The sequence below is a fragment of the Lepisosteus oculatus genome, chromosome 12 (genome assembly GCF_040954835.1).
Source record: "Lepisosteus oculatus isolate fLepOcu1 chromosome 12, fLepOcu1.hap2, whole genome shotgun sequence".
In the NCBI taxonomy this organism is placed as follows: Eukaryota; Metazoa; Chordata; class Actinopteri; order Semionotiformes; family Lepisosteidae; genus Lepisosteus; species Lepisosteus oculatus.
This window is the reverse complement of record NC_090707.1, coordinates 15,961,861-15,987,967: the sequence shown is the minus strand read 5'-3', so window position 1 is coordinate 15,987,967 and position 26,107 is coordinate 15,961,861. Positions and strand designations below refer to the sequence as shown.

Here is a 26,107-nt window from a genome sequence, read left to right as displayed (position 1 = left end):
CTTAAAAAAGCCAGAACCATTCCCTGCTTTTAATTCCATTTTTTTTTAATTGAATTTTCCTTTTACGGCAGATCTTGTAAATTGCACCAAATTCTGAAGGCTGAAAATCCAAAATCCTCAGGGCCTTTGTGAGCCTTTTCCATCCCACTCTTCTTGCAACAATCTTGTTTCTCTGTTCACGCATCTAGCGAGCATTACAGTAATTATCATCTTTGTAGGTGACCCCCTATCACACATGATTGCTGCAATTTGAACTTCTAAAATCCAACATAAATTACTAGCCTTCCCCTTGTGCATTCAACTGAGCTTGAAAGATCAAAACGCCCCCTGCACAGTTACGAGATGAAGGTCATTTAAAGGACATGATTTCTTCCATAAAAGGACCTGATGGGCTTTCAAGTCATTGTGTCATTTTGCTCCTAACTAAACGATAACAAGGCAAGGAGACAAGAGGCACTGATAAGAATGTCAGACCTGCACAACAGAATTACTATTCAGCACTGATTTACACAGATAAAGCCTCATCATTTGGCTCTATCCTATGGTCTTCTCTGTATTTTCATTTGCAAAACAGAAACCTTACCAAGAAAACATGCACAGTAAGGAAAATAATCGTCAAATATTCTGTGACCATACCTTTACGCAAGGGCTGTGGCATTGTTAACACAAAGATAATCAACAAGGAAGGGATGTCTCTGAAAAGCATTGGGACTTCTGGTCTTTCATCCTCACAGGTACTGTAGAACAAACACAGTGTTACACAAATAGAAGTTCACTGAAGATCTTAATATTCAAAGCATCATCTCACAAAAAACGTTTTTGTTAATGGTTTACAATGTAGAAAACAATTGTCTCATATTTTAAATCCACAGTGAAAAAGCCCACAGCAGCGCGCTCTCTTGAATATGTGCATTACCGATTGTCTTAAGACTTAAACAATAATGGCACACCTGTAATTGCTTTCTAAGACTGAACATATTTACTATTACATGGTGACCTAATTCCAAAATACAACTCATCACTAAAGTTTCAGAGCTTTTTTTAAATTGAACTTCTATACATCTTCCCTGAAGACTCTATACAAGGTCTTTTAATCGTTTTTCTACCATGAGGACAAGTCCTCCTGGGATCTAGTGGTTTAAAAACAGCATCATACATGTTAATTTAAAAAAGCTACTTCATTAATAACAATCATATAATAAAAACAAAGCCGCACTGAGCTGAAAGATGACATGATCATATTTGATTAACCCTTAATTCACTGCATTTTAAAACAAACCAGAATAGAAGGTGATTAAGAAATCCAGGCTAGATCACCTGGGCAAATATTATTGTGAGAAGCAATGCTCACAGTTTCCAACTCAAAGGGAAATAAAATGCCTTATGTATTTTAAGTTCTGGAGTAAGGGATTTTAAAACCTCTGTCTACTCTAAAGAACTTTGCTGCAGTCAGTAAAGACGTTGACGTTTTAATATATGTATGGCATTCTGAAGGACAGAGCACCTTTGCAGCTTAGCTAAATATGTTTTAGTCAAGCTGAAGGTAAAGTCTCCCCACAGCTTCAATATAGCCTAGGGCATTCAGTCCCAAATCAAACCAGTCATAAATGCCTAATAAATTAAAGACCTCAACTAAATCAGGACATGCATCCTGTAAAATGGCAAATATTCAAAGAAATAGAAGGATACTACAGTATGTACGTTATTCTACAGTGATCTCAAATAAAATTACACATTAATATGACATATACTGGAACGCTGAAATTCCATTCTGCAAAAAAGTAAATAATACAGGGCAGCTTCTCTTCATGTGTTATTTAAAAAGTACAATATCAGAGCCTCGAGGCATCAGAGACAGTACCCTCTATGACTACTTAAGTTTTTTAAGTTCTAAATTGTTCCACTGAGAATTAGCAGTGGCTTTCAGCTTAGTAAACTCAACTTTGCAAATCAAGCATAAAAAATTAAACACCATGCATAAAGGCATCCTGTTTCTTTTCATAATATGGTTAATGAGAAAAGATAAAATGAACAATCTGCTTTCCATCTCATGGGACTCATGTCTCGTGAAAGGTATGGAATTGATTTTAATTTGGAGAATAAAACCTGTTATATTTCAAACAGTTTTTGTTTGATTACTGAAGTTTTTAAAGACTTTTTCTTGAACACAAGAAGTTATTAAAATTGATTTTGTCCATATATTTCTTTCCACAGTGCCTACTGGGTAGAACAAACATTCCTTTTGTTAATTTTCTGCACCTCTGAAGGCATTGATTGTAGCTCGAGGCAAAAATGACCACTGTACATATGCAGCTGTATATTTCTTTCTGTGATAATGATATTTGAAATGCTGGATAGAAATGCAACAGTGGGGGATGTCGTTGAGAAGCAACAGCTGGTGTCTATGGTAAGCAGGTTAAATGTGTCTTTGGATGATAAGCAGTCTGGTGCCAGTATTACTGAAGAAAATGCAGATTCAGACTGGGAAAAATTAATAAGCACTACTTACGTCAAATCCCTATTCTGCATCAACTGCGTCAGCCTGGTCCAAGGGTTATACGCGGAGTCAATGCTGTAAAGGCGCATGTGCGTCGCAAGAACGTGAAACAGTTGATCTGGAACATTAATAAAAAACAGTTATTAGTAATTTATTAAGGAATCACGACAGCATGCTTTATAGTAGAAAGGGTTTTCCACAGGTGGCACAAAAGTGCTACAGCAGGCGAGACCAAAGGCAATGAGCCTGAACACCACCAACCTCAAGCGGGCAGAGTAGCTATCAGTGTAATCCAATGACAAGTGCATCACTTTACTTTGTTCTTGGTTATTTTGTAAAAATAAAGATCATTCCACTCAGTTTTCCTTTCACATTCTCTTGCACGTGAACAGCGATTAAGAATGTAAGACTTACAAATGTTCTTTTGACCAACATAACCCTTCCAAACTAATGTTAGTGGCTAACTGATCCAAGGAACCTTGGCTTCAGGATAGTGGAACCCAGACATCCTTCAAAAAATTGCTGGGTGAATAAGAAAAGCAATCTTTCCACACAGAAAACTCAGGTAATAAAAAATCATACTAATGGTAAACACTGATCTACATAAAACACAGAGTGATTTGAAAATGGTATAACTGAACATAAATATGAATTTCAGCATCAACAGAAAATAGGTGACTGTGTTTGTGCAATGTTTGTAAGGTTCATTTTTTTTTTTTACAGACTTCAAGAGGAAAACATTCAAATAGATTTTTAATAATTAAATGTCACTGCATTAACAATGAAGGAAGCAAATGAAAAGTACAAACGCCTTAAGCAAAAATGGTTCTATTTGTCTAAATCTATCCTCTGAGTATATGTGCTAAATAGGACAAATTTTAACATTTAAACAGCAGGAATGTTTTCTAGTCTTAGAAAATACCAAGGATTCCCTTCAGTAACCAAACAAATCCTTACTGCAAACAAATGAAATGATAGTCGGTATAGGCACACAGACAAAACCAGAGTCTCAGCCTCAGAGTCAGCTGTTGAAAGAGGGGACAGTAAAACACACTTTCAGGAGTGGACAAGCAATAAAAGGCGTTTGCACACTGAGGGCCAAACATCCTGGAAGGAAATGTCAATGTAAGCCTCCATTAAACTAGAGCCAATGGTTTCTTTTTATTCTGTAATTCCCAGAAGGAGAAAAACTTCTATCCTTATTCAGATAGAAAAATGCAAACATTGTTTTTTTCTGATCCAGATATGATTTACTATTCGGAATCAGATTTCAACTTTAATAACACTAGAAAATGTAAGTAAGGAATAATCAAATTCAGTGTGAAAAATGAAAAACCAGACAAAAGTGCTTTTAACCACTGTTAAATCTTAACTGGCTCATCTTCAAAATAATTGGATATCAAAATAAAAACCTTGAGATCTAGTTTGATAAAGTTCTCCTGAAAAATACTCATTTTGTAAGATGTTGTCGAGATATTGTGACTCAAAACCTGCTATTTTATAATATATGTCTAAAATGACAACCACACACTTGGGTTTACAAATGGTTCATAACAAAACTCTGTGAGAATGAAACACCAATTCCTGTATACATATTGCATGACTGTATATCGTTCTATTCCAGAATTCATTACACTCACTCCACCACTCTTAACGCCACTATCAAAGCATCAGCTCCTCAGTCTGTATGCAGGGACATAATCGCCTCATCCATATCAATAGGCTGTTGTCCCTCAAATTAGGAGGAATCAGGAAACATACTGTTCTGACATCCTTGTCACTGCATTGTTTGCAACTACTGAAATCAAAATTAATTTTGAACTTAGTACAGATGAACATAAAAACCCACAGGAATATGTAATTTTTGCAGAACCTTGGAACTGGTAGAACTGGGAACTCGGTGGCAAATATTTTGTGAACACTGCACTAGGTTTAATACATTGGAATGACAAGATGCTCTATTACACCGTTACCTTAGAGGTCAATTTTAAAAAACTGAATATTTGAAGCCAGTAACAGATATAATGAGAAAACAGTGCAAACTAAACCTGAATGACGTAAAGATTTAAGTAAACCATATAATATACTGTACTGTAAATGAATATAGATTACCATTCATAAGAGAGTATAATTACGGATAATTTGTTTTAAAGTAAGACAACACCCTGTAAGCGATGCTAAAAACAAAGGTGAAGCTAGCTTTTGGGTTCTGTTTGATATCTCCAAAGGCAATTTAATACCAGTTTTTTTTTAAAAAAAGCCACTTTAGAAGAAAATGTCAACTCTTGCAGAAACTATTTTTTCCTCCAGTCCTGTTATCACAGAAACTCATTAACCTACTTTTGCAGAATGGCCTCAATTTTAATTTCTTTTTGTACAACAGTACTCATTACGAGAGCTAAAAATGTGAAATTGGATTTTAAACCTCAAATGTTTTCCACAACTTAAAAAAAAAACTTAGTCCTTAAAGTTCCTGGAGCCGAAAAATAATTTCTCTTCATCACGAGACTGCAGGTAGTACAGTGCTACATCCCACCTAATTTTCTTGTGTAACACCATTTCTGCTGGTACTCCTCACGCAACATAAAATAAAAATGTGAATTTCTGATTGTAAAATAATAACAATGATCCTTAAAGATAAACCTTCTTAACTGTGAACAATTAAAACGGAGGAGCTGAAATACTAGAAAATATCTAGATATGCAGTTTCATGCACAGGTCTGGACATCTAAGCATACGGTGTAGTCCATAAATATTTGAACAGTGACAATTTTTGCTGTTTTGGCTCTATACTCCAGCACATTGGATTTGAAATAAAATAATGACTGTGAGATTAAAGTGCAGAATGTCCATTTCATGGGACCAAAAGTAATTGATAAAATGTAGTATATTTGCCAATCCTTTGCCATTGATGACTGCCTGAAGTCTGCAACCCATAGACATCACCAGATGTTGGGCATCTTTCCTGGTGATGCTCTACCACGCATATAATTCAGCCATTTTCAGCTTCTGCTTGTTTCGGAGGCTTTTTGCCTTCAGTCTTGTCTTCAGTAAGTGAAACGCATGCTCAATGGGTTTCAGGTTGGGTGATTGACTTGGCCAGTCAAAAACATTCCACTTTTTGGCCCTGAAGAATTCCATAGTTGCTTTAGCAGTATGTTTGGGGTCATTGCCCTGCTGCAAGGTGAAGTGCCGTCCAATACGTTTCAAAGCATTTGGTTGGATCTGAGCAGATAAGATGCTTCTGTACACTTCAGAATTCATCCTCCTGCTACCGTCTGCAGTCACATCATCAATAAAGACAAGTGAGCCAGTTCCACTGGCAGCCATATATGCCCAAGCCATGACACTCTTCCTTCACCATGTTTCACAAATGAGGTGGTATGCTTTGGATCACGAGCAGTTCCATTTTTTTTCCCATACGTTTCTCTTTCCATCACTCTGTTAATCTGTTGTACAGGTTAATCTTCTTCTCGTCTGTCCACAACTCTAGAGGCTATTTTATGTACTTTTTAGCAAACTGTGATCTGGCTTTTCTTACCAGTGGTTTGCATCTTGTGGTGATCCCTCTGAGATTATGCTGGTGTATTCTTCTCTTTATGGTAGTCTTTGACACATCTATGCCTACATCCTGGAGAGTGTTCCTGATCTTCAACAGTCGAAAAGGGGTTTTTCTTCACGACTGAAGGTATTCTTCCGTCACCCACTACTGTGGTCTTCTGTGGTCTATCAGGTCGGTTGCTATTGCTAAGCTCACCAGTGCGTTCTTGGTTCTTAACGTACCAAATAGTTGATTTTCACACACCTCATGTTTTGGCTAGGTCTCAGTGATTCATTCTGATTTTTCAGCCTCATGATGGCCCGCTTTATTGGCATTGCCACTTCTTTGGTCCTCATGTTAAGACAACAGCAACAGACTCCAGATGCAAATGCCACATCTAGAATCGACTCTAGACCTTTTGTTAGCTCACTTGTGCATGAACTAATGATGCAACAACACACAGCTGGCCAAGAAACAACTGAGCAGCCAATTGTCCAATTACTTTTGGTCCCCTAAAATGGGAGGACCATGAATAAAAAGGGCTGTGATTCCTATACGGTTCAGCCAACACAGACAAACCCTAAAATTAAAGCTGACATTCTGCAGTTTAACCTCATGTTCATTGTTTAATTTCAAATACTTACAGACTGAACTGTATGGAAGTTCATCCTTTTCTCTAACATTAGAAAAATAGTTTACACAAATATTTTTAAAAATCTGTCAAGTCTCCCTACTGCAACCTAAAGACAGTACATGTGGAAGTGCACTTTAAATTGAGAACAGGAGACACTTATTAACTTAAGGGGTTGTGGGAGTATACAACAAGTTATACAACCAATACCCTGGCTTCTTTTAAGAAACATCTGGATGAGGTCCACAGATCAATTAGCTACTAACTACCAAATGGCCTCCTTTCTTTTACCACTGTTTTTGTGTTCTTACTGCCTATCATTGCCATTCCGTTTATTCTGAAAGGTACTGTATGAAGTAGGTCAATGCAACAAAAAATAACCCAACAGTTCAAATGCATGTAAACCAAATAAATGGTTTTCCTATCTCCTTAATCTTAAATGTTAGGAAGAAGAGTCCAATTTTACTTGGCAACAGTTGACAAACTAGACTGTCTGTTGCAACTTGGTCTTTCACTCCTGGCACTAGACAAGCTAAACCTCAACTGTTACAAACCTAAATAGAGACCATAAATCAAGAAGAAAAAAAATGTGTCTGTCTTGACCATACCAAGCATGTACAGATACTGCACTAACCTCACTGCAAGTTTTAAGTTCCCCTGAGAAAATAAAGCATCTGAGATCCTTTATCTGTAAGCATTAAGGAAGTTGCAGCTTTCTATGTCCTACACTGTAAAGGCCTGGAGATGTACATGCAGTGCAGGATCACAAATGGTTTATGCTGTGCAGTACTGTGGGGTGGGCTGTAAATACAGAGAGGTGTTTTGTCAAAGGCAAAATGTCTTTCTAACACTAGATCTAAAAAATGAGCTGTTCTAGAATGTATGTGTGTATCATGGATTCAAATTACAGTATTGTGATGATCCTGGATGCTACAAACAGAAGTCATATTATTAAGATGCTTTGCACTTTATCAACCATCAATGTTTATATCTTACAAATTCTTCCCCATTGCCACATTTTTATATAGAGACATGAGAATTAAACCATTCATGGTGTTTGGATACTTCCACTGCTAGTCTCTCAATGCCCATCTTTACTTCCTGTAAATTAAAAGAGAACCACAAGAACGACAGCAAGTTTGTGGCATTTGGAGAACAAGCAAGCTTGTATATGCTGCTCAGTGCAACACCAAACCTACTGACTGTAGGATGTCTTTCAAATCTTTAATACTCTTATTATTAAATAGAGGAAAAACTTGGCAAAATAGTTTAATTGACCCTATGTTGAATCACATGAGAAACACTATTCTTATGCCAAAAGCAAACATTAATGTATGGTCTTAGACCTCTATCAGGCAGCGTAAGGCTCCACAATTGACTGAACGCCATTCAGCTTTCCTCATCTACCAGCAGAAAATCATTCACCTCATCAACAAAAGCAGAGACCTCTGCCCAGGGCCACCGAGGTGAGGAAACCAGGGCTCCAGGAATCATGGGTTACAACAGACTACTCATCAGAAAATCTGACCTGGGTTCCAATTCACATTTTTCATACTATACATTTTAATTGGGCTCCCAAGACAGAATTGCTGCAAGTGTTTTGTTCTTGTGAAGACTCTCTTTTCTTCTCATGATCCAAAAGGGCACATTGTTTTTTAAGACAGAATTTACAAGAACCATCTCAGCTATTGCCTTCACACTTCACAGGTACTTTCGTGGCTCTATGCAATTACGCAACAGGAAATTTGATAGTTCTCTAATCAAATCTCAGCCTAGAGCCCTGCGTGGGACTATTTTCTCTTTTGCAATCCCTCCTGCTACCTGCTACTACTCAGACTAAATGTGCGCGCCTGCTCCCACAAGAAATCATGACCTGACCGGCAATACCACCCACACTCCATTTGTAATATAGGAATGATATTTGCTATTTCTGTACTATAGGTGTATCTAACCAAAAAGGCATGAAACCGCTTATTAGGCAATATGTAACATTTTAACTTCTCTGTAGATGTCATTAAAAAAACAAAACTTTACTTGCATGTAAAAGAAAAACATGAGCCAATCAGAACAAAGCAGACTTTTCATTATTATGAAACCTACTGAAGACTTATGAAACATCACAGAGCAACTGAGTCCTCTCCCCACAGGTCAGTGAAGCGACTGGTTGCATGCTATGACAACCAGTCAAACTGCATTTCACTTATTCTCTCCACACATTCAGGACCTACTGAAAATGTGGAACTGGGAACATGTCAGTTATTCATCCTAAAGGTTCTCATTTTACATATAGGAAGAGATCCACTTCACCCACTGCTTTGTTGATGCACAGCAGCCATTATGTACCTGTAGTCCCACTACACAAGCAGATCAGATGAAGAACTGAGAATCTGCTTAAATGACAGAATGAAAGAACTTTAGGGAGGCCAGAATGTAAAAGCAGAAAAGTGTGTGCCATGCTATGACATGTGATCCAACAGGCCTTTTGTGCTAAAAAAGGTGCATTATATTAATTGCAACAATTATACCAATACTCGGTGAACAAAAATAGGGCAATACTGCCCTCTGATGGTCCTGTGGATTAAAAAAGGATTCAATTTATTTTGAATGAAAGCCTATTGTTTTGTTTTACATAAACACTGAAAATGTAGCTGAATGTAAACTGATGTGTTTAAAAATAATCCGGGTCATTATTTTCATTGAGATGATTCTCACTATGAATCAGCCCAAGACTGCAGTTAAAGTGTTCTGAGACTTCTTTCAAAATGGGGGTTCACAAGCCCCTCAAAGAATGGCAAAGTCTCAACACTGGCATATGGATACAAAAGGCAGGGCATGCTGGCTTAGAGCTCAGACTCAGTTCAGCATGTAAAAGTTCAAATATTAGAAGTTTTTGGAGATTAATCACACCAGATAGTGTTGGGAGCATTTCTGTTCATTCTAAAACCTTAGAGCCTGATAAACACCCTGCTCTGAAATAGCAGACACAAGGCTGAAAATAGCCAGAGCTCAAAACCTCCTGACTCAAATGACCCCATTATCTATAAATTGGAAACTACAGTGAAAAAAAAATAAGACTAACAACAGTTCTTAGTATCTATGCACTTCTTGCAGTACTGAGTTTGCTTGCTGTTTTCTCCTTAATGCAGTTAAAGAGCTTTTCCATGACAGCAGAAACAGAGATTTCTTCTGACTACAGATATTGATCTAATGGTAGTTTCCATCAAAGCTGTTGTCACTTGCAGATTGCGATTTTCCTCCGTTCTCTTGTGATTATCTATAGCAATAGATTTGTGACGCTTGCTTGCCCGAAAGAGTGTCTGCACATTCTGTTTTCAATTGGCATATTGCACAATTAACAATTCCTATTTTGAGATCTTCTAATTATCACATACATGGCAATTGTCTAAAATTTGTCTCGTAATACAAATTACTTTATTCCTAAGGCCTTGTGCAGTTAATGACTCATTGATTTTAGATGTACTTTTACAGATGAATGGAAAGCTCCTACTTACAGCCAGTTAAATATATTCCCATCATTTATTTCAGACTGTACCGCCATCTAGCGTGATCCTGTCAAAGACCAATATTTTCCTAGCTGTGACACATTCTATAGCTAAAAGTAAGAGTGATTCAACCAAAAAATCCCAAGAGATTTTTTGAAATAGGTTTTCAAATCCCATGAAACTCTAGTAGTTAGCACAGGTTCTGTGCTCACCACCATTTCCAATCCCTAGTAACAGCAAACACTAATGTACTTCAGCTGAGTAAATTTGGCCTACAGCATTGCTACAGAGTTAATGTGGCTAAAAAAAATGGCAATCTTCAAGTGTGAAATCTCTTTTGCAGTCCAATCAAGGAAGACAGGCTTCTCACTTACACTGAAATAGGATAGGTAATTTATTTCAGCTAAAAATGTCAGAAATAATGCAAAACAGTAAAACAGATTTTAGAACTGAACAGGAGCTACTGGATTGCATTTAAAGACCACAACAGAAAACAAGTAAATGTGGACAAGAGTTAGCATGTACAAACAGATATTTAAGAAAGAAGAGATAATAACCATTAATTTGGTGTGTGCATAGTATTTAAAGTAAAGAGCAGTACACTGCATTCCACAAGAGCTCTTTTAGTGCTGCATAATGCAACAGAGCTATTTTCAATGAATGCAAAAGCCAAAGAGCACGATTCATGCCATCTCCCATTGCTTTCAGCAATACTTGGAGACGGTCATCTTGTCACAAGTTTGCTACTATTGCTCTTTTCCTCTCTGAGCATGCACTCAAAATATATTTGCCGTCCCTGTTACACCTCCAAGGCTGTTAAGAGGAAAGAATAAAATAGAGCTCAATTCGTGCACACCCCATAAAAGAAATCCACAAAGATAAAACAAAAATGTAAATAAAAAGTAAAAGTGTCTGGATATGAGTAATTGGGGTTAAAGGCATTGCAAATATTCACTCACACAATACAAATCAACCCTGAAATTGGCTTAATATAAATTTATTTTGTGCATTTCAAATTAAATAGAAAGGGGGATAAAGGGAAGATGGAACACACTTTCCCTGCCTATGAAACGCAATATCCCAACTAGTAACACATTAAAGTTTCCTATTATGTTATTAATGTTAGCCGAAGCTTCCACTCTTGACTGTTCTTGTCACACTAGCCTAGTCACTTATACGGACAGGTGCATCAATCACTCCTAATTTCCATTCCCACAGAACAGCTGCCCTCATGGTGCAATCTACTAAAACAGCGCTTGACCTATTTGTTCACGTCGTGTCCCCCGACGCTTGTTGCTGTAACAGCTCACCTGGGACACTACTTTCCATTTTCTGCAATATCTAATCGACAAACTTTACAATTGTTACAAGGGTAACATGGACTGGTGCTTTTAATCACACCAAAGACACCTCATTACCGCAGTTGTGACAAGACAATTGAAGAAAATCCCCCCCAACCAGCCTCAGGCGGAGGCAAGAGTTTCGATTAGGCATTAACTAAACGAGAAGTAACACATAAATAACAGACAGACTGTGAAGAACTCACTCCTGAATGGTCATAGCCTAATAAGAGAACAAGTATTGTAGTCCTTATAACATTCAGACTTCTAAATAGAAGGACACTTTGTAGATAATGTGGTCTGTACTTCTATGCAAAACAGTGCATTTTATTCTTAAATAAACCTGAATCAGGGGACAGAACCCTAATCATCAGTAATTATGAAGTCTAAATATTAGGCAGCTAAGGATCACCTAAAACTGACAAATGGGTAAGGCTGCATTTGTGTATATAATTCTGAAAGGCAAATGTTTTAAAGGGAAGCGTGAGTCACTTATTAATTCTGAAATAAACAATGATAACTGTAAACAAATGTAAGTATCAAAGAGTGCTGCACAAATACAATCATGTCTTAATAAAAATACCCGCTCTGGCTCTGGTTGGTGTAATTACGGGATCCGCAAAAGCACTGTTTTGTAGTCGCACTGAGAAGTGGTTCAAACAACTTAGAAAACAGGATTAAGCCCTGTAAATCTTCACACATCCAGATAAAAAGAAAAGCAAAAGAAAAAACTAATTTATCAGTCACATTCCTCTCTGCTCGCAGGTGTTGAACTTACTCAAGCAGGAGCGTTTGGCAGCAGCACTTGCACCTCCACAGCACAGATCCGCTCCTCGATGTACCAGCTCAAGCTCCAGGTTAGTCCTAGATTACAAGAGCGAAAAAGGAAAAAAAACACACCGCTGTTCACCCAGCTGTTGCAACAGAAAGTGCAGTTGGTAGCAGAATGACCTCCTCGATGCGCACAGAAGGTAGTCTTCAGCATATCTGACAAATGTGGTGCTGCGATCATCTGTGAAGTTATCAACATTTTCAGCACGCACCACCTCTTAGTTTCAACACCCCAGCTACTGCGACTGAGGATATAACTGAACCTGCTCTATGGTAGGGGTAAGCCATTGCTGGTCCTGGAAACCCATTTTCTAGCCGGTCTTGTAGATCACACTCAAGTCATCAATTTATAAAGACTTGGAATATGTTAAGTCACAGATGTCACTAGTTATGCTTGGTTTAACACAGGATGTTGGTATATCATGTCCTGTGATTGTTGAATGACATACAATAACTGAAAGCATCACCTACTTCAGTACTCAAAACAAAATGGTTTCAGTTTCTTCATATGTACAGCATTATATCACTTTTCATTTCTGTGGCAGTTCTGTGGCTAAGGATCTGAGCCTGTGGCAGGAAGGTCGCCGGTTCGAATCTCGCGGTCAGCAGAGGAATCCTACTCCATTGGGTCCCTGAGCACGACCCTTAACCTCAACTGCTCCAGGGGCACTGTATAAATGTCTGACCCTACACTCTGACCCCAAGCTTCTCTCCCTGTCTGTGTGTCTCATGGAGAGCAAGTTGGGGTATGTGAAAAGACAAATTCCTCATACAAAAAAATTGTATATAGCCAATAAAGTGATCTTCTCTTATAGCAGTGAAGTGAGAAATGGATGCAACAAAATATTTTACAACTGATCTCTGACTAGAACAAAACTGAGCTGACTGTTGATGATCCTGGAAGCAGTCCAATTATCAGGGTCACAAATCTCAGTGTTAATCTTTGACCCAGGCATTGATTTTGAAGCTCACATTGGCAGAGTTGTGATGTTTTTTTGTAACACTTCACATCTTTTCACATCTCTCATCTAACACAAAAGCTAATGCATGCTTTTGTCTTTTCAGGGCTTCATTATTATAATGCAGCACTGTGATGTTTGAAACAAAGACACAACCATTTGCCACCTGTGTTAGTTTGCTAACACTTACTCAATGTGAATTCAGAATATATTCCAAATACCTCTTCTTAACACATCAGCGAACAGTTAATGCCTTTTTCAACTACATATTGTTTGTAGTCTTTGGACTCTGGCCTTCTCTTAGTTCCCAGTATGAGGCTCAAAACAGCAAGAGAGCTGCTCTGTTGTTCTAAAAATGCTGAATGATCTTCCAGCATCTTGTAAATCAGTTGTCACTTTAAATATGGTCTTAAAAGTCACATTTATATTCTAAGTTGTTTAAGTTACTGTATGAGTTTGTGTGCTTTTATTTTATGTTGCTCTTTACATGATATATCAGTTCAAGAGAATTATTAACAATTAATTTTAACAGCTGGTCAGCGTCTAGCTACGCAAAATAAGATCCATGCTGCAGTCAACAACAGCACATGTGAACCAGTGCTTGAGCAATCTACAATGAATTCTCTGCCCATGAGAATCATGTTTCTCTTTATAATACACAATTTGGTGTCCAGTCTGTTTATTTAACCAGATATATCAACCAAGAACACAATCACATTTACAATGACAACCTGGAGAGAACCCATTAATACAGCAGGATCAATTTGAGAGTATCTTGCTCAAGGGGTACAACACTTACCTCCCACCTGGGATTTAAAGCCACAAACAAAACAGTCTGGAGTCCAGAGTGCTGAACATTACTCCACACTTCTACCAGTGTGAAATTCCTTGCAATTACATTTTACTGGATGAAACGGAAGTTACTTTTAAACAGATTGGATTGGAATAAGCAGCAGATAGAATAAATGCAGTGTACACCATAAGCACGCTCAAGTAATTACTTTGTTAGAACTGCAACACTCTAATCCTAATGAAACAACTTAACTTCATTTTTAAGGCTCAGGACAGTAAGTAAAGTCTGGTGGCAATTGTGAAAGGCAGTGACTGGATTACTGTTGTCCATGTGTCTATTAACAGAGTACAGTGTTGCACTTCCTTCCCTTAAAATAAATTCAGCTTGCATACTCAAGCAAAACCCTTTTCTCTCCAATGTCTTCAGATGTTCACAACTGAATCAAACGGCAAGGTATTTACCCATGTGGACTAAAAGCCGCAGAGTGTATAGCTGAAGTCTCCCAGAACACTACATTAGTCCCTAGATTTACCCTGGACACAAATAGAAGCCCAGAGTGGTGAAGTAAATTAATATCTGCAAAGCAACTTAAGGTTCCATCAGGTTCACAGCTTCTTAACTCACAAACCTACATATTTGTGCTGCATAAACTGCACTAAAATACACTTATTTCAGCAATGTACTCATCTTTTCATGCAATTATTCGTATTGATGTATTCGCTTTTACGTTGCATGTTTCAAAGTAAGCTAGAAGAAGAGGGGGTTTGTCAGACAATCACAAAGTCCCCAATTTCATTGTTGGGTCCAGCTACCTGGATTTTATTTTGCATTAGGGGGTTGATAATAAATAGCAGACTGGGATGGAATTCTCTAATGCAGAGTGGCGTGATTTGCAGCTTGGAATTGCTCATTAGCTTACAAAACACGTCATACACTGTTTTCCTGAACTCTCACGTGCTGCATTTAAGCCAATCCCAGGCTCAGGTTGTCCCAAGCCATTTTGTACACTGGAATCATAAACATTTCAATTTACTTGTTACTGATTATAACACAGATTGGGTAAGAATTTCTCTTTGACAAGATTAAAAGAAGATATTATGTGTTTCGTGCGTTACTAAAATAAGAAAATTCTGGCTGTTATTATCCCAGAGTTAGCCGCTTATGCCATCAGGCTGTGGAGCAGTGCTTTAATCCTCTCTCTTCCTCAGAGAAAAAGCAATTTAACATTGATAATGTTCCTGCACAGGGCTCCATCTGGCTGCTGCTGATAAGGGCATCTGTGTGACAAGGGAATTTTCCACTCTTCAGGCGATTTGCAGTGCTCACTGAACTTCTAAAACCTACCAGGCATGGAAGCAGAGGCCTGGGATTTCACACCAGTGGGCAGAATAGCTAGGGTACACTGCCATGCCCTGCTTTATCAAGGGAATATAAATGAGTCCACCGTTTCATTTACACACTTTTAACGGCAGCAGTTTTAGACTAAAACAAATAGCTGAAGTGCTTATAGGTTTTTCAAATAAGATCATGCTCTATCCCTTTGGGAACAGCATGATCTTTTACTCTTATTAGAGAACTTTAAAGCAGTGCCAACAAATTCAAGACATCTGCACTCCTGAGTAAAATACAAGGCAGTTAACTGCAGTTAATCTATAAAGGACTGGCTGACAACAGACAGACTATATTGCATAAGGACAAGGAATTCAATAAAATTTTACTACAACTTTGATAGGAGAGGGCTATATTGCTAGGAAGGCAGCTTTTAACACAACACCTGCAACCCCAGAGAGCAATATAATCAGGAGCACTAATAAGGATATTTAAGAATGCTTCCAAACCAGACAGGAGGCTTAAGATCACTGGTGGGTGATGTAATATTGTCTGTGCCTCTTCATTTCCTTTCTTTAATGTTCCTTTTTTTCCTATAGATTGGCTAAACAAAAAGAAATACAGACACGAGGTCATTCTCTTATGTGCCTGAATTCACCTTCATTGCGAAGAAAACGCCATTAGAAGGATCTTAAAGAAAATGTGGAAATGAATTAATTGCTCAGAGTAACAATTCCTTGCATAAGGAACTACATTTGCATCACACCTTAAAACCAGGAGTGCTCATACTTAACTACTGACTGCCTAAAGATTAAATGGCACACGTGGAAAGTCTTGAATCCCACAGACTGCTGAATCACACAGAAGCTTCAGACAAAGTCAGACTGTCATGCTATGGCTGTGATGAAAAATTTAAGGTGCGAGAATACTGTTTATTTAGTTTAACAGTTATTTGTCATGGGTAGCAGTGTGGTAGCCGTTACGACTTCTGGACTCGAGAGTAATGGAAGGGTGTGCGCTCATGTCCAGGGTGGAGGGCACTGCTCTGCTGCTTTGTCCACCAGGCAGACACTTTGCTCAGATCACTGCAGTAAAATACCCAGCTGCATAAATGAGTACAAATGTAAAGTCACTGCTGATGAGTTAGCCCAAAAAAAATATTAATAAGAAAACATGATTCTCCGCTGACTGAAAGTTTGTATACAGTCAGTTAAGCAACATCATCCAAACAGTTGTCAAGTTTAAAATACAGTGTTTTGTAAAAAACTGTTGGAAATTCACAATAAAACAGTGAGAACTAAAGTCTTCCCACACCCTTCTGTGCTAATCTGCCGGCCTTACAGTCCAGGCAGGGGCATTGATTTTATTTTCAGTGCTCACCTCGCCACAGAATACATGAAGAGAAAGTCATTATCAGGAGATCCTGGGGTCTTGCTGTAGTCCATGTATTTCTTCTGAGTTGTGCTCTTTATGTCCTTTATCACAGACTCAATCTCCTTACTTAGACTGGATTCTGACTGGAAAAAAGTAATTATAAATCATAAGTCTCATCCTACAGACTTGTGGATTTCCTGATGAAGTAAGACTGAACATCACACAGTACTGGATTGGTAATGTGATTAACCCTCACGTACCTGCTGGGAAACGGACATACTGCAGAAGATTAAACTCGTACATTTGTAAAAGACTGCGGACGTCAGATATTCACTAAATAAACATCGTGCAGTCATTAGATTTACATTCAGGGAAGCAGAGAATAGGAGAGATGGGATGAGGGATACAACATCAATTGAGTAAAGATCTATCCGCCTTACACTGATGCTTACTGGGAATGTCCCCAGCTGTTCCTGCAAATCTTCCACTTCCTTCACGAGCACGGTGATGCTCTTACTGCTGTGTGCGTGCCAGGGGGTCTCCACACCTTGGCCTGGACGGCAAGGCAAGACGCTGTTGGCAAACTGTCTGCACAGAGGGCAGGTGAACTCCCCTTTATCCACAGAGAAGCCCTGCAGCACCTGGTCATTCTAACAAAAAAAAATACATGTTACCTCACCATCCACGAGCATTCACCTTCCACCATATGGTGGGCCAAAGTAAGACACTCAAATAGAAACAGTGGTTAACACTGAGGTGGGGTGGGAAGGAATTTTTAAAGAAAAATGCTTTTTCGCTCAGGTCCTATCCAAAGAAGAGATTTTTTTTGTATTTCTCAAAAATGTATAAATCTGATGGATGGAACGCTAATTAGCTGTCAAATACTCAGGAATTAATGCACACATTCTCATTATGAATTCTCCCAGGTTAACTGCTGTTTATTTTAAATGAATAAATTAATAATTTGATTTGGCTCGAGCCTCCCCCCAGGTATTAAACCGGTGGGTTTTAAATTCATTCTTGAAGTCTGAAAACACATCTGCTAATTTTAATATCTGATAAAATATCAATATTACTGTACACAAAGAGGGCACATGAAATGAAGATTAAATGAGACATAAAGCAGTAGTGAATCACAAGCTGCAGAAGATTTAGTCAAAATGATCAAAGAATGAAGTAAACAAAAAATAAAAAATTCAGTCACTTATGATGCATCCCTTTCTTAAATTATGTAAATCCCATCCATATTAAATCTCAAAAGCGCAAATGCAGAGCTTAGGCTCGGTGTATTTCTGAAATGCAAAGTTTTAATTCGCACTGTCTGAATCACAGCCTCAAGTCAACTGCTAAACAAAATGCAACAAAATGACAATGTCAAGTGAGTTATTAAATAAGTGTTAGAAATTAATCACAGGTGTAACACATGAACTCTATAGCTTTAGGCTGCAAAGAAACAAGTAAAGATTTATTTACTGATTTATTTATTAAAAGAGAACAAAAGAAACATTTCGGCTGTGGAGCCTTCTTCAGGTGTGAGAACACAGCCAAAATATCGAGTTCCTTTTCTTCTCTTTTCAGCATGGAATAAACCCCTACATATTTACATGTAGTCTTTTGCAAACTGCACCTCCTGAATGCAAAAGCTTTTTTTTTAACACAAGATAGGGAAATCGTAAGTAAAGGAATGACCAACAAATAACCAAATCATTTCTATTGGACAGCAAACAAAAACTTGTAATTATCTGAACATAAAATGACAATAATCATTTAATAAAACCCAAGATAAAACTTAAACCTCATGGGACAAACCATAACTTGTTTATAAGAAAGCCATCTTACCCGCAAAGACTCCATGTAAGACTTGTGGCAGTCTATGTGGAGAGTATGACCACATGTCTGTACATACACACCTCCTTCCCAGCCAATTGACACTGACTGTAGGCATGAGCTCTGGGGGAAAAAAATAAAATTAAGATGAGTATATTAAAGTTAAATCCCTATTTATCAGGGAAATTGCACCTAATTACACATATATGTAAAACGCAAATGTTAACTTTCAGCACAGTTAACACAGCTTTGTCTTTCAAGTACAGTTATTTTGGTTCTTCATAAAGACTTTTGTTGAAATGATTCTTAGAAAGCATAACCCCTTCAATTAAATTGAAGCTTTCTTCATTTTAATCTTCTGAAAGGACATAAGGACGGTCATTGGATTTCTTAACAATGTGTGTCAGTAATTTTTTTTAAATGACAATTTTAAAATATTTTTTTAAAAAATGACCATTTCACTGTGACCACATACTCAATTATCCCTTAATCTCTTCATTACCAAACTTTCCCTTTTGGGCATCATAAGCAACTGAGGCCTCATAATTAAACTGTCATACATCCGAGTCTGAAGAAGAATGTGAATCAGCAAACAGAGGTTCTGATTAGTGTGGTACTTAATAATCTTGGCTTTTTTTCTTGACATTTTGTACTCTGCTTTGCTTGTCATTAGTTGTACAACAAACAAGGGGACTTAAGTCTCTTTATATTGATTCCCTGGAGTAGGAGTTGTTAGGGTAAGCTTAAAAAATGTATCGTCATCCCTCATCTAACTTGTATTTTTAAAGCATAATAATATCTATATTTTAAGAAGGGAACACATCCATTTATAAACCGCTACTTATAACAATGTTTAGGCACATTTCAACGATTAAAAAAAAACACTGGATTCGGCTTAGGGAGCTGTCGTTCCAGAGATATGGGTAGTGTTCCGCAGAAGACGAGGAATTAATGTAAGCATGGTATGGTGAGCACTGGAAGCAACTCTTCCATTTTGATTGTAGAGTGTTGGTCATTGATTTACAGAGGGATAAGAGAGGGGAGGCTGGTCATTTTTTATTATGACCACTGACATAAATATAAATAAAATTTGTTCCTAGAACCTTAAGCCATCTCTGAAAAAGAAACCTCTGCTCCCCATCAATTCAAGCCGTATGCGTTATTCAGCATGGAAGAAGTACAATGTCTGTCACTTTTTGTATGCAAGAGAAAAGAAGCACCATTGAATTGTAAACATGGGGGGAAAAGATATTAGAGAGGCTCACAAAAAAACTGAATATTGCAATACAAGGTAATTTTTTTTTTTTTAATGCTACAAAAGCAAAAGCATGACATTAAGAATGTAGTAAAATATCCCATACAATATTGGGAAATTCATGAAAATGAAAGGAAAATGGCTGATGTACTAAATGCGTATACCATTCAGTCAATAACACACCTCAGGCAGAACTTTTATATTAAATATTATGAGCACAGATATTCAAAGCACTCAAGATTAATAAATCCTGATGGGATCTTGGCAATGAAAACACAAGGAAACAAGAAGATTTATCCAGTAGCAGCTGATGCAACTCTCTCAACAATCGCTTAAAACAGTGGTGGTATCAATGAACTGAAAATCAGTTAATGCAGTGTCCATTCATAGCTGAACTAAGAAATGATAGACCAATAAGTCTGACTCCTATTAAATATAAAGATATGGAAGCAAGAACTAAATTAGGGAATCAACATTATGAAAATCAGACACTAAGGATTTGCGAACATGGATTTAAGGAAAGTTAGGTTTTGCCAACTTCTTACAGTTCTTTGAACAAGCAACAATAGTAATAGATACGCACATAAAATGTGATAAGGCGCATCTAGATTTTCAGAAAGCTCTTAATAAATTCTCACCTTGCTGGAAAATTCTCATTTATAGACAACAGGCATTCAGGGAAACAAATGTTTGGACTGAGAACTGGTTTATGAATAGAAAACCGTAAATTGGAGTGCCGTAATTAGGAGTACCACAAGGACCAGTACTAGGATCACTGCCCTTCCCAATTTACATCAATTTTTAGGGATATGTTAAATATTATAGTTCAACATTTACATTTTGATAAATTAATACAAATTCAAGACAGGGCACACACCAGGCAGATGACATTTAATTTAGACCTGTGGAGTGTTTTGAATGGATACTCAAACAAGCTATGAATATACACAGAAAGCTTTTGTGGGTTGAACTTTGCATACTCGCTGAAAAAAAGCTGTAATCTGGAAAATGAGGTTAATGTAAAATGCTTTGCATAACTGTAAAATATTCCAACAATGACTTTAATGCATACAATTAACCTACTATTACAAAAATCATCTTAACATCCCCTTTACAAAAGGTAAAGATCTGAATATGGAAAACAAAGTTAACAGCAATACCTGCTGTATATAAAAAGGAATAATCATCAGTTGCTTCAAGAATAAAGCCGGACTGTGGAGGTTCTGTTAATAATAATAACAATAATAGTAATAATAATATTATGGTTCATCCACGAATCCCAATATAAGCAGAAGCAGAACAGCTTCAGTGCAAGGACATATTAAAGCCCCAGGCAAGACACCCAGTTTCATGTACATCATACAAAAATATAGAATATTCATCATAAAAAGCCTGGTTACGTCACATAAAAAAGAACTCCTAAATGACAGTTAGCAAAGCAAGCAAACTGACAAAAATGGTAATAAACCATCAATGCTTTTATGTAGCTTGCTGCTTTAAATAGAATAAGACATGGGGGTGGAGTTCTAGAAAATTCTTTCTAAATTATACTGTTTCTTTCTTTCATTTACAGGCAGTCTTTACGCAACTGCCAAGGGCATGAAATCCCATAACGTGAAGATTTCACTTTCTGCGATGGCAACATCTTGATGCATAATATGACTGTTGATCGTGAATAAGCATGTTTGTTTGTTTTTTTTACAATGAATACTTTGAAAAAATGAATACCACGGAGCCCTTAAATTGTTAAATGCAAAATCTGATTTTCAGTTTGAGATAATTCAAGCTTTTGTGGAGGGAAATAAAAAGCTCAGAGGCTGTACAGGAGTTTCATGTCAGCGCACGTGCCGAAATAAAGAAACATCGAACCACGGATTAGCAGAACTGACAGTCAGCGAACAAGACAGTTTACTGTCATGCTGTGACAAAACGCTTTAGCATTTTCCTCATGGAACCCCTAAGAGAACCATAAAAGGCAAAAGCCATGGCAACGTGAGGGAGAGAAACAGACAATTCAGGGGGCATAAATCCCAAACAGTTTACTTTTTGTGGCAGCAAGAGGCAATGAAAGGCAGATGTCTTGAAAAGCAAAGGCAGAAGTCGAGAATTAATTTCTCCAGAGACAAATCCAGCAGGAACTTGGTTTCGGTTCATTGCAAGCATTCAGAGGATGTGTAGGCACGTATCAGTGGGAAACCTGTTTGTAGCCATGCTTACAACAGCAAAGACACGAGCTAGGTTTTCTTTAAAATAAGAAGGAAGGAAATCTTTGCACCCAGAATGTCCTTATTGGGAACATTTTGCATTCTGAAGGAGAATGCAGAAATGCATCGTGACAGAGGGGAGATAGGATTCCCGTATTAGTCAGACACCTACGTCCTTGAAGAAGCGCTGTAACATTGCAAGCCTGACGTCATGTGTAGCTCCGCATGTGTCTTCAGGGTAAATGTGCTCCTCGTCGCTGGTTGGCAGCTTCTTCGGCTCAGTGCTCTTGCAACGATGCCCCAGGACTGAAATACATTACATACGCCAGAGCTTGATATGATGACAATGATATGGTAATGAGCTATCAACAATTCTATTTATAGCTTGACATAATATTTACATAAAATAATGAAGTATAATCATTTGCGAGGAACCTATATCATGTTTAAGTCTGCATGGAGTCATTACACAGATGTTTCCTCTATTAAAAACATAGAATTTAGACTGATGACTGATAGATTGGAAATATAAACCATAAGTCACCTCCTTCATCACTTCCTTAATCAGTACAGTAGTTAAGGGAGGGGGAATTAAAGACATGCCTTTTGAATGACTTTCACATTTTATATCAAGACGAGACGTTGATAAAAAGAACAAAGCAACCTATACACCATTCTACAAGGATGGATCTTTCATGAATAAGCTTATTGAGAGGACAAGTACTAGGATGGTTCAGTTTTTTTTTTAATTCTCATTGGCTTTATACTTCACTAAAAGAAATAATCTTTCATAGATTATAAACACTATAGTTACCTACAGTATGTAACATTGATTTAAATCTTTCTGACAAAAGTTTAAATTGTATCAAGCTAAAACTACTAATTCTCTGTGTTGACTGAACTGTTAACGATTTCCTAATTTTGAGCCTCCCAAAATCTAAGCTTCTTATTTCCTGGTGGAATTCGATTGTACAGCAATACATGCATGGTCTTAAATTAAAACATGAGGTAGTTCAAGGCAGATATCTTTCAAATAAAACACACATTCTATTTCACCTTATCAGTAACATATTTTAAAAAGTACAGTACGATATCCAGCTACCACTTCAACCAAAATACAAAGGTGCCAGGAATCCACTCAAACTGTATTATGAAACATGTTTTTTGACCTTTAGTTTGTAAAGAGTTCAGACTTAAAATGTGGTTTCTAGAATAGAACCTTCAGGGCATGTTGTCTCAGTGTTAAATCACATGGACCCAAAGTGATGTTTGTTTTGTTTTTTTTTTCACAATCGCCTCCTCATCTGCACAAACAAACATTAAGTTTCAAGTCATTGCAAACAGTATAATTAGATTCCATTTTTGCACTGAAACTCTAAATAAGGCAAAAAATGAACATGAATGATAAATAACCTAATGAAAATAATGGCCATGCTTCCTCTGCGGTGAGACCTTCAATAAGGTGGAAATAAACTACAATGAATTACTAGCTGAAAATAACAGGCTGAGCACAAGCCAGGTTTGAATGAAGCCAGTCGGAAATGTAACCTGAAACTTTATTCATAACCCATTTTGTTATTTCCAGCGATTCACATGTTTCGATCTATGTCAGATGACCACAGGGAAACATAGCCTCCAACCTAGTCATTTAACCACAGATTTAACTTCTTGCCATGTGAGCAAGACCCTGTAAAATTAACAGACCTAACTTGACATCTTACATCTTTGATCTGTATCTTACCTGAAGATGCCTGGAGCAGGACTACTAAGCCAATGGGTCTGTCCTCTGTAGATGGGCCACTCTGTCCACAAATTACACAGTCATAGAGCACCTCGGACACCTGCTGCTCAGACGACCCCAGATCCATAGCAACATCGGCTTCTGGGGATTCTTTACACAGGACAGAAACATGAACAGATTTAATAAAAGATGTGCCACACAAAATTATTTTAGACAAATTGAGGGGTCAACGGTCATAATGTTTTTCACTGATGGGATACGGACACTCCTACTCTTCACCTAAAACATACAACATTTTTTGAGGTATAAAACCATTTTCTATAAAACCAGTGAGAAGCTCAGTTCAGTGATCTTCTATTAGTGATCAGCAAAACTTGGATGTTATTAAACCCCAGGACTGGATGCAAGAATCAATACAAGACGTGCAAAATGAAGAAAGTACATGTTTTCCAAAAAAGTGCCATTCAGAAACCAGATTAGAACACAAAAATTCTGTACATAGCAATACATATACAAAAACATTTTCCTGTGTGTCCTTTTGAAATTAGATCTGCTTTCTTTTCAGCTACCTTTTAAAATAACATGAAAAATCATGAAAACCACAACATTCAATCCACTTCCAGGTGATTCTTTGAAAATTCTATTGTTCATTAGTTAAACTAGTACTGATGAAATATACTTAGAAGACAAACACTTTTCATTTAAAGTCAAAACCAACATTTTTACCACAAATGTATCCCACTGAATACAGACGTACAACTACATATATTTAAAGATTTTAAGCACAGTTGTGTTTAAAAATGTAAGCACAATCAGTTTATCTATTGTATATCAGATAACAAAAGTATTGAAAGGCATGATATAAGAACTGAGTAATGTAAAACTTGAGGGTCTCTGAGGAAAAGATTTGGACTACATTTTCCAAACACTTAAAAAGTGGGTTTGGAAATGTTAAAAATTCTCCAAGGTCAGTCTTAAAATGTAAATCAAATTTTTTCATGAAATCATGTTCCCCTAATGAAAGTCACAAATTGTTAGATCTTTAAAATTAGTCATAAGCACTTCCTATACAATGCTTAAAGCAATATAAATTAGGGCTATTTTCCAATTTTCATTATACTCTCCACCTACGTCTTTACGTTGTGAACACATTCAGAATAGCTTGGAAACATGTTAACATCCTGACTTCTAAACTACTGTTGACATCCTTCAGTTCAAATCAGTTCTACTCAAGCCCTACAGGAAAAGGACACAAAATTGCTGAGAGTAATGAAACATCCTAAAAATACTTTACAACACAATGAATGAAAAACAAGAAATCTAACCTTTTTAGGTGTTAAGAAAAATGGGGAACTTTATATACTGGACTTAGAGCCAAGTAGAACATATTGTGGGGGACGCCTGACAAATTAGAGGGCTTATTTGAAATCAGAGATTGTGTTTGTGTGTAGATAAAGTGCATACACACACTTATGACATAAGCATCTGTGACAAACCTTTGCAGACTAACTTAAAAAAAACACTCCTCATTCTGGTCAAGATTACAATTACGCATTACATAGAACCCTTGAAATCAATGAAAGATTAAGCAAAAAAAAGAGCAATATTTTATTTGCTTTCCTCACTGTGCCCACTGCCATCTCCCGGCTTCGTAGGCACTAAATCATGTAAGAGACGGCACACACAGCATTCTCCAACACCAGCATTACAGAGACCACCCTCAGAAGCGTCAGAACGAGCAGTGTATCATGAGCAGTCAGCTGCTAAGCCTAGCAGACTGTGCACAGACATTCACTGCTTTTAAATCTTGCTGATGCACTCGTGAAATTTGTTCCACATAACAACAACACAAAAGACTGCTGACAGTTCAGCTTTCTTCACAGAATCTTGAGACTGTCTTATGACGACAGGCCAACGAATTACAGATTTGGGATATTCTGGACAAAAAGACTCATCTTGTCCCTGAGATGACACCTTGCTTGGGTACTTCTGGTGCTTTTCACCACTGAGAGCTGAAGTTGGAGAAATCGCAATAAAATGCAAAAGCTTTAGTCAATCCCTAAAAATTATTTGAAAATTTACTGAAGGTTTTATATGGTCAGGGTTCATATAATTTTGAGGTCTACAGAGGATAATCCCATTTCAAGGAAGTAGAAAATGAAACCTAAAAGGCTTAAAAGATTTCTCATAACCAAATCATAGTTTAAGTCAGGTTTACCTGTTACAGCTCAGATTCAGTTACTTAAATTGGCAAAGAAGAGAAAAAATAACACACACTGAAG

The 26,107-nt window shown here is 37.3% G+C and overlaps 1 protein-coding gene across 4 annotated transcripts in view; it reads right to left on the bottom strand.

The window, feature by feature from the left end:
• The window catches only part of ubr3 (ubiquitin protein ligase E3 component n-recognin 3), an 80,107-nt gene that overhangs the window by 13,098 nt on the left and 40,902 nt on the right, over positions 1 to 26,107 (bottom strand). For 2 of the 4 annotated variants that reach the window (XM_069197078.1, XM_069197080.1), the window contains 8 exons: positions 23,826 to 23,975; positions 22,257 to 22,390; positions 18,638 to 18,748; positions 17,239 to 17,448; positions 16,805 to 16,941; positions 12,291 to 12,376; positions 2,510 to 2,615; positions 637 to 737 (listed from right to left, as the gene is read on the bottom strand). In XM_069197078.1, the coding sequence (XP_069053179.1) occupies positions 637 to 737; positions 2,510 to 2,615; positions 12,291 to 12,376; positions 16,805 to 16,941; positions 17,239 to 17,448; positions 18,638 to 18,748; positions 22,257 to 22,390; positions 23,826 to 23,975 (1,035 nt within the window). The remainder of the gene's footprint in view (positions 1 to 636; positions 738 to 2,509; positions 2,616 to 12,290; positions 12,377 to 16,804; positions 16,942 to 17,238; positions 17,449 to 18,637; positions 18,749 to 22,256; positions 22,391 to 23,825; positions 23,976 to 26,107) is intronic. The other 2 variants (XM_069197079.1, XM_069197082.1) reach the window with 1 other exon arrangement.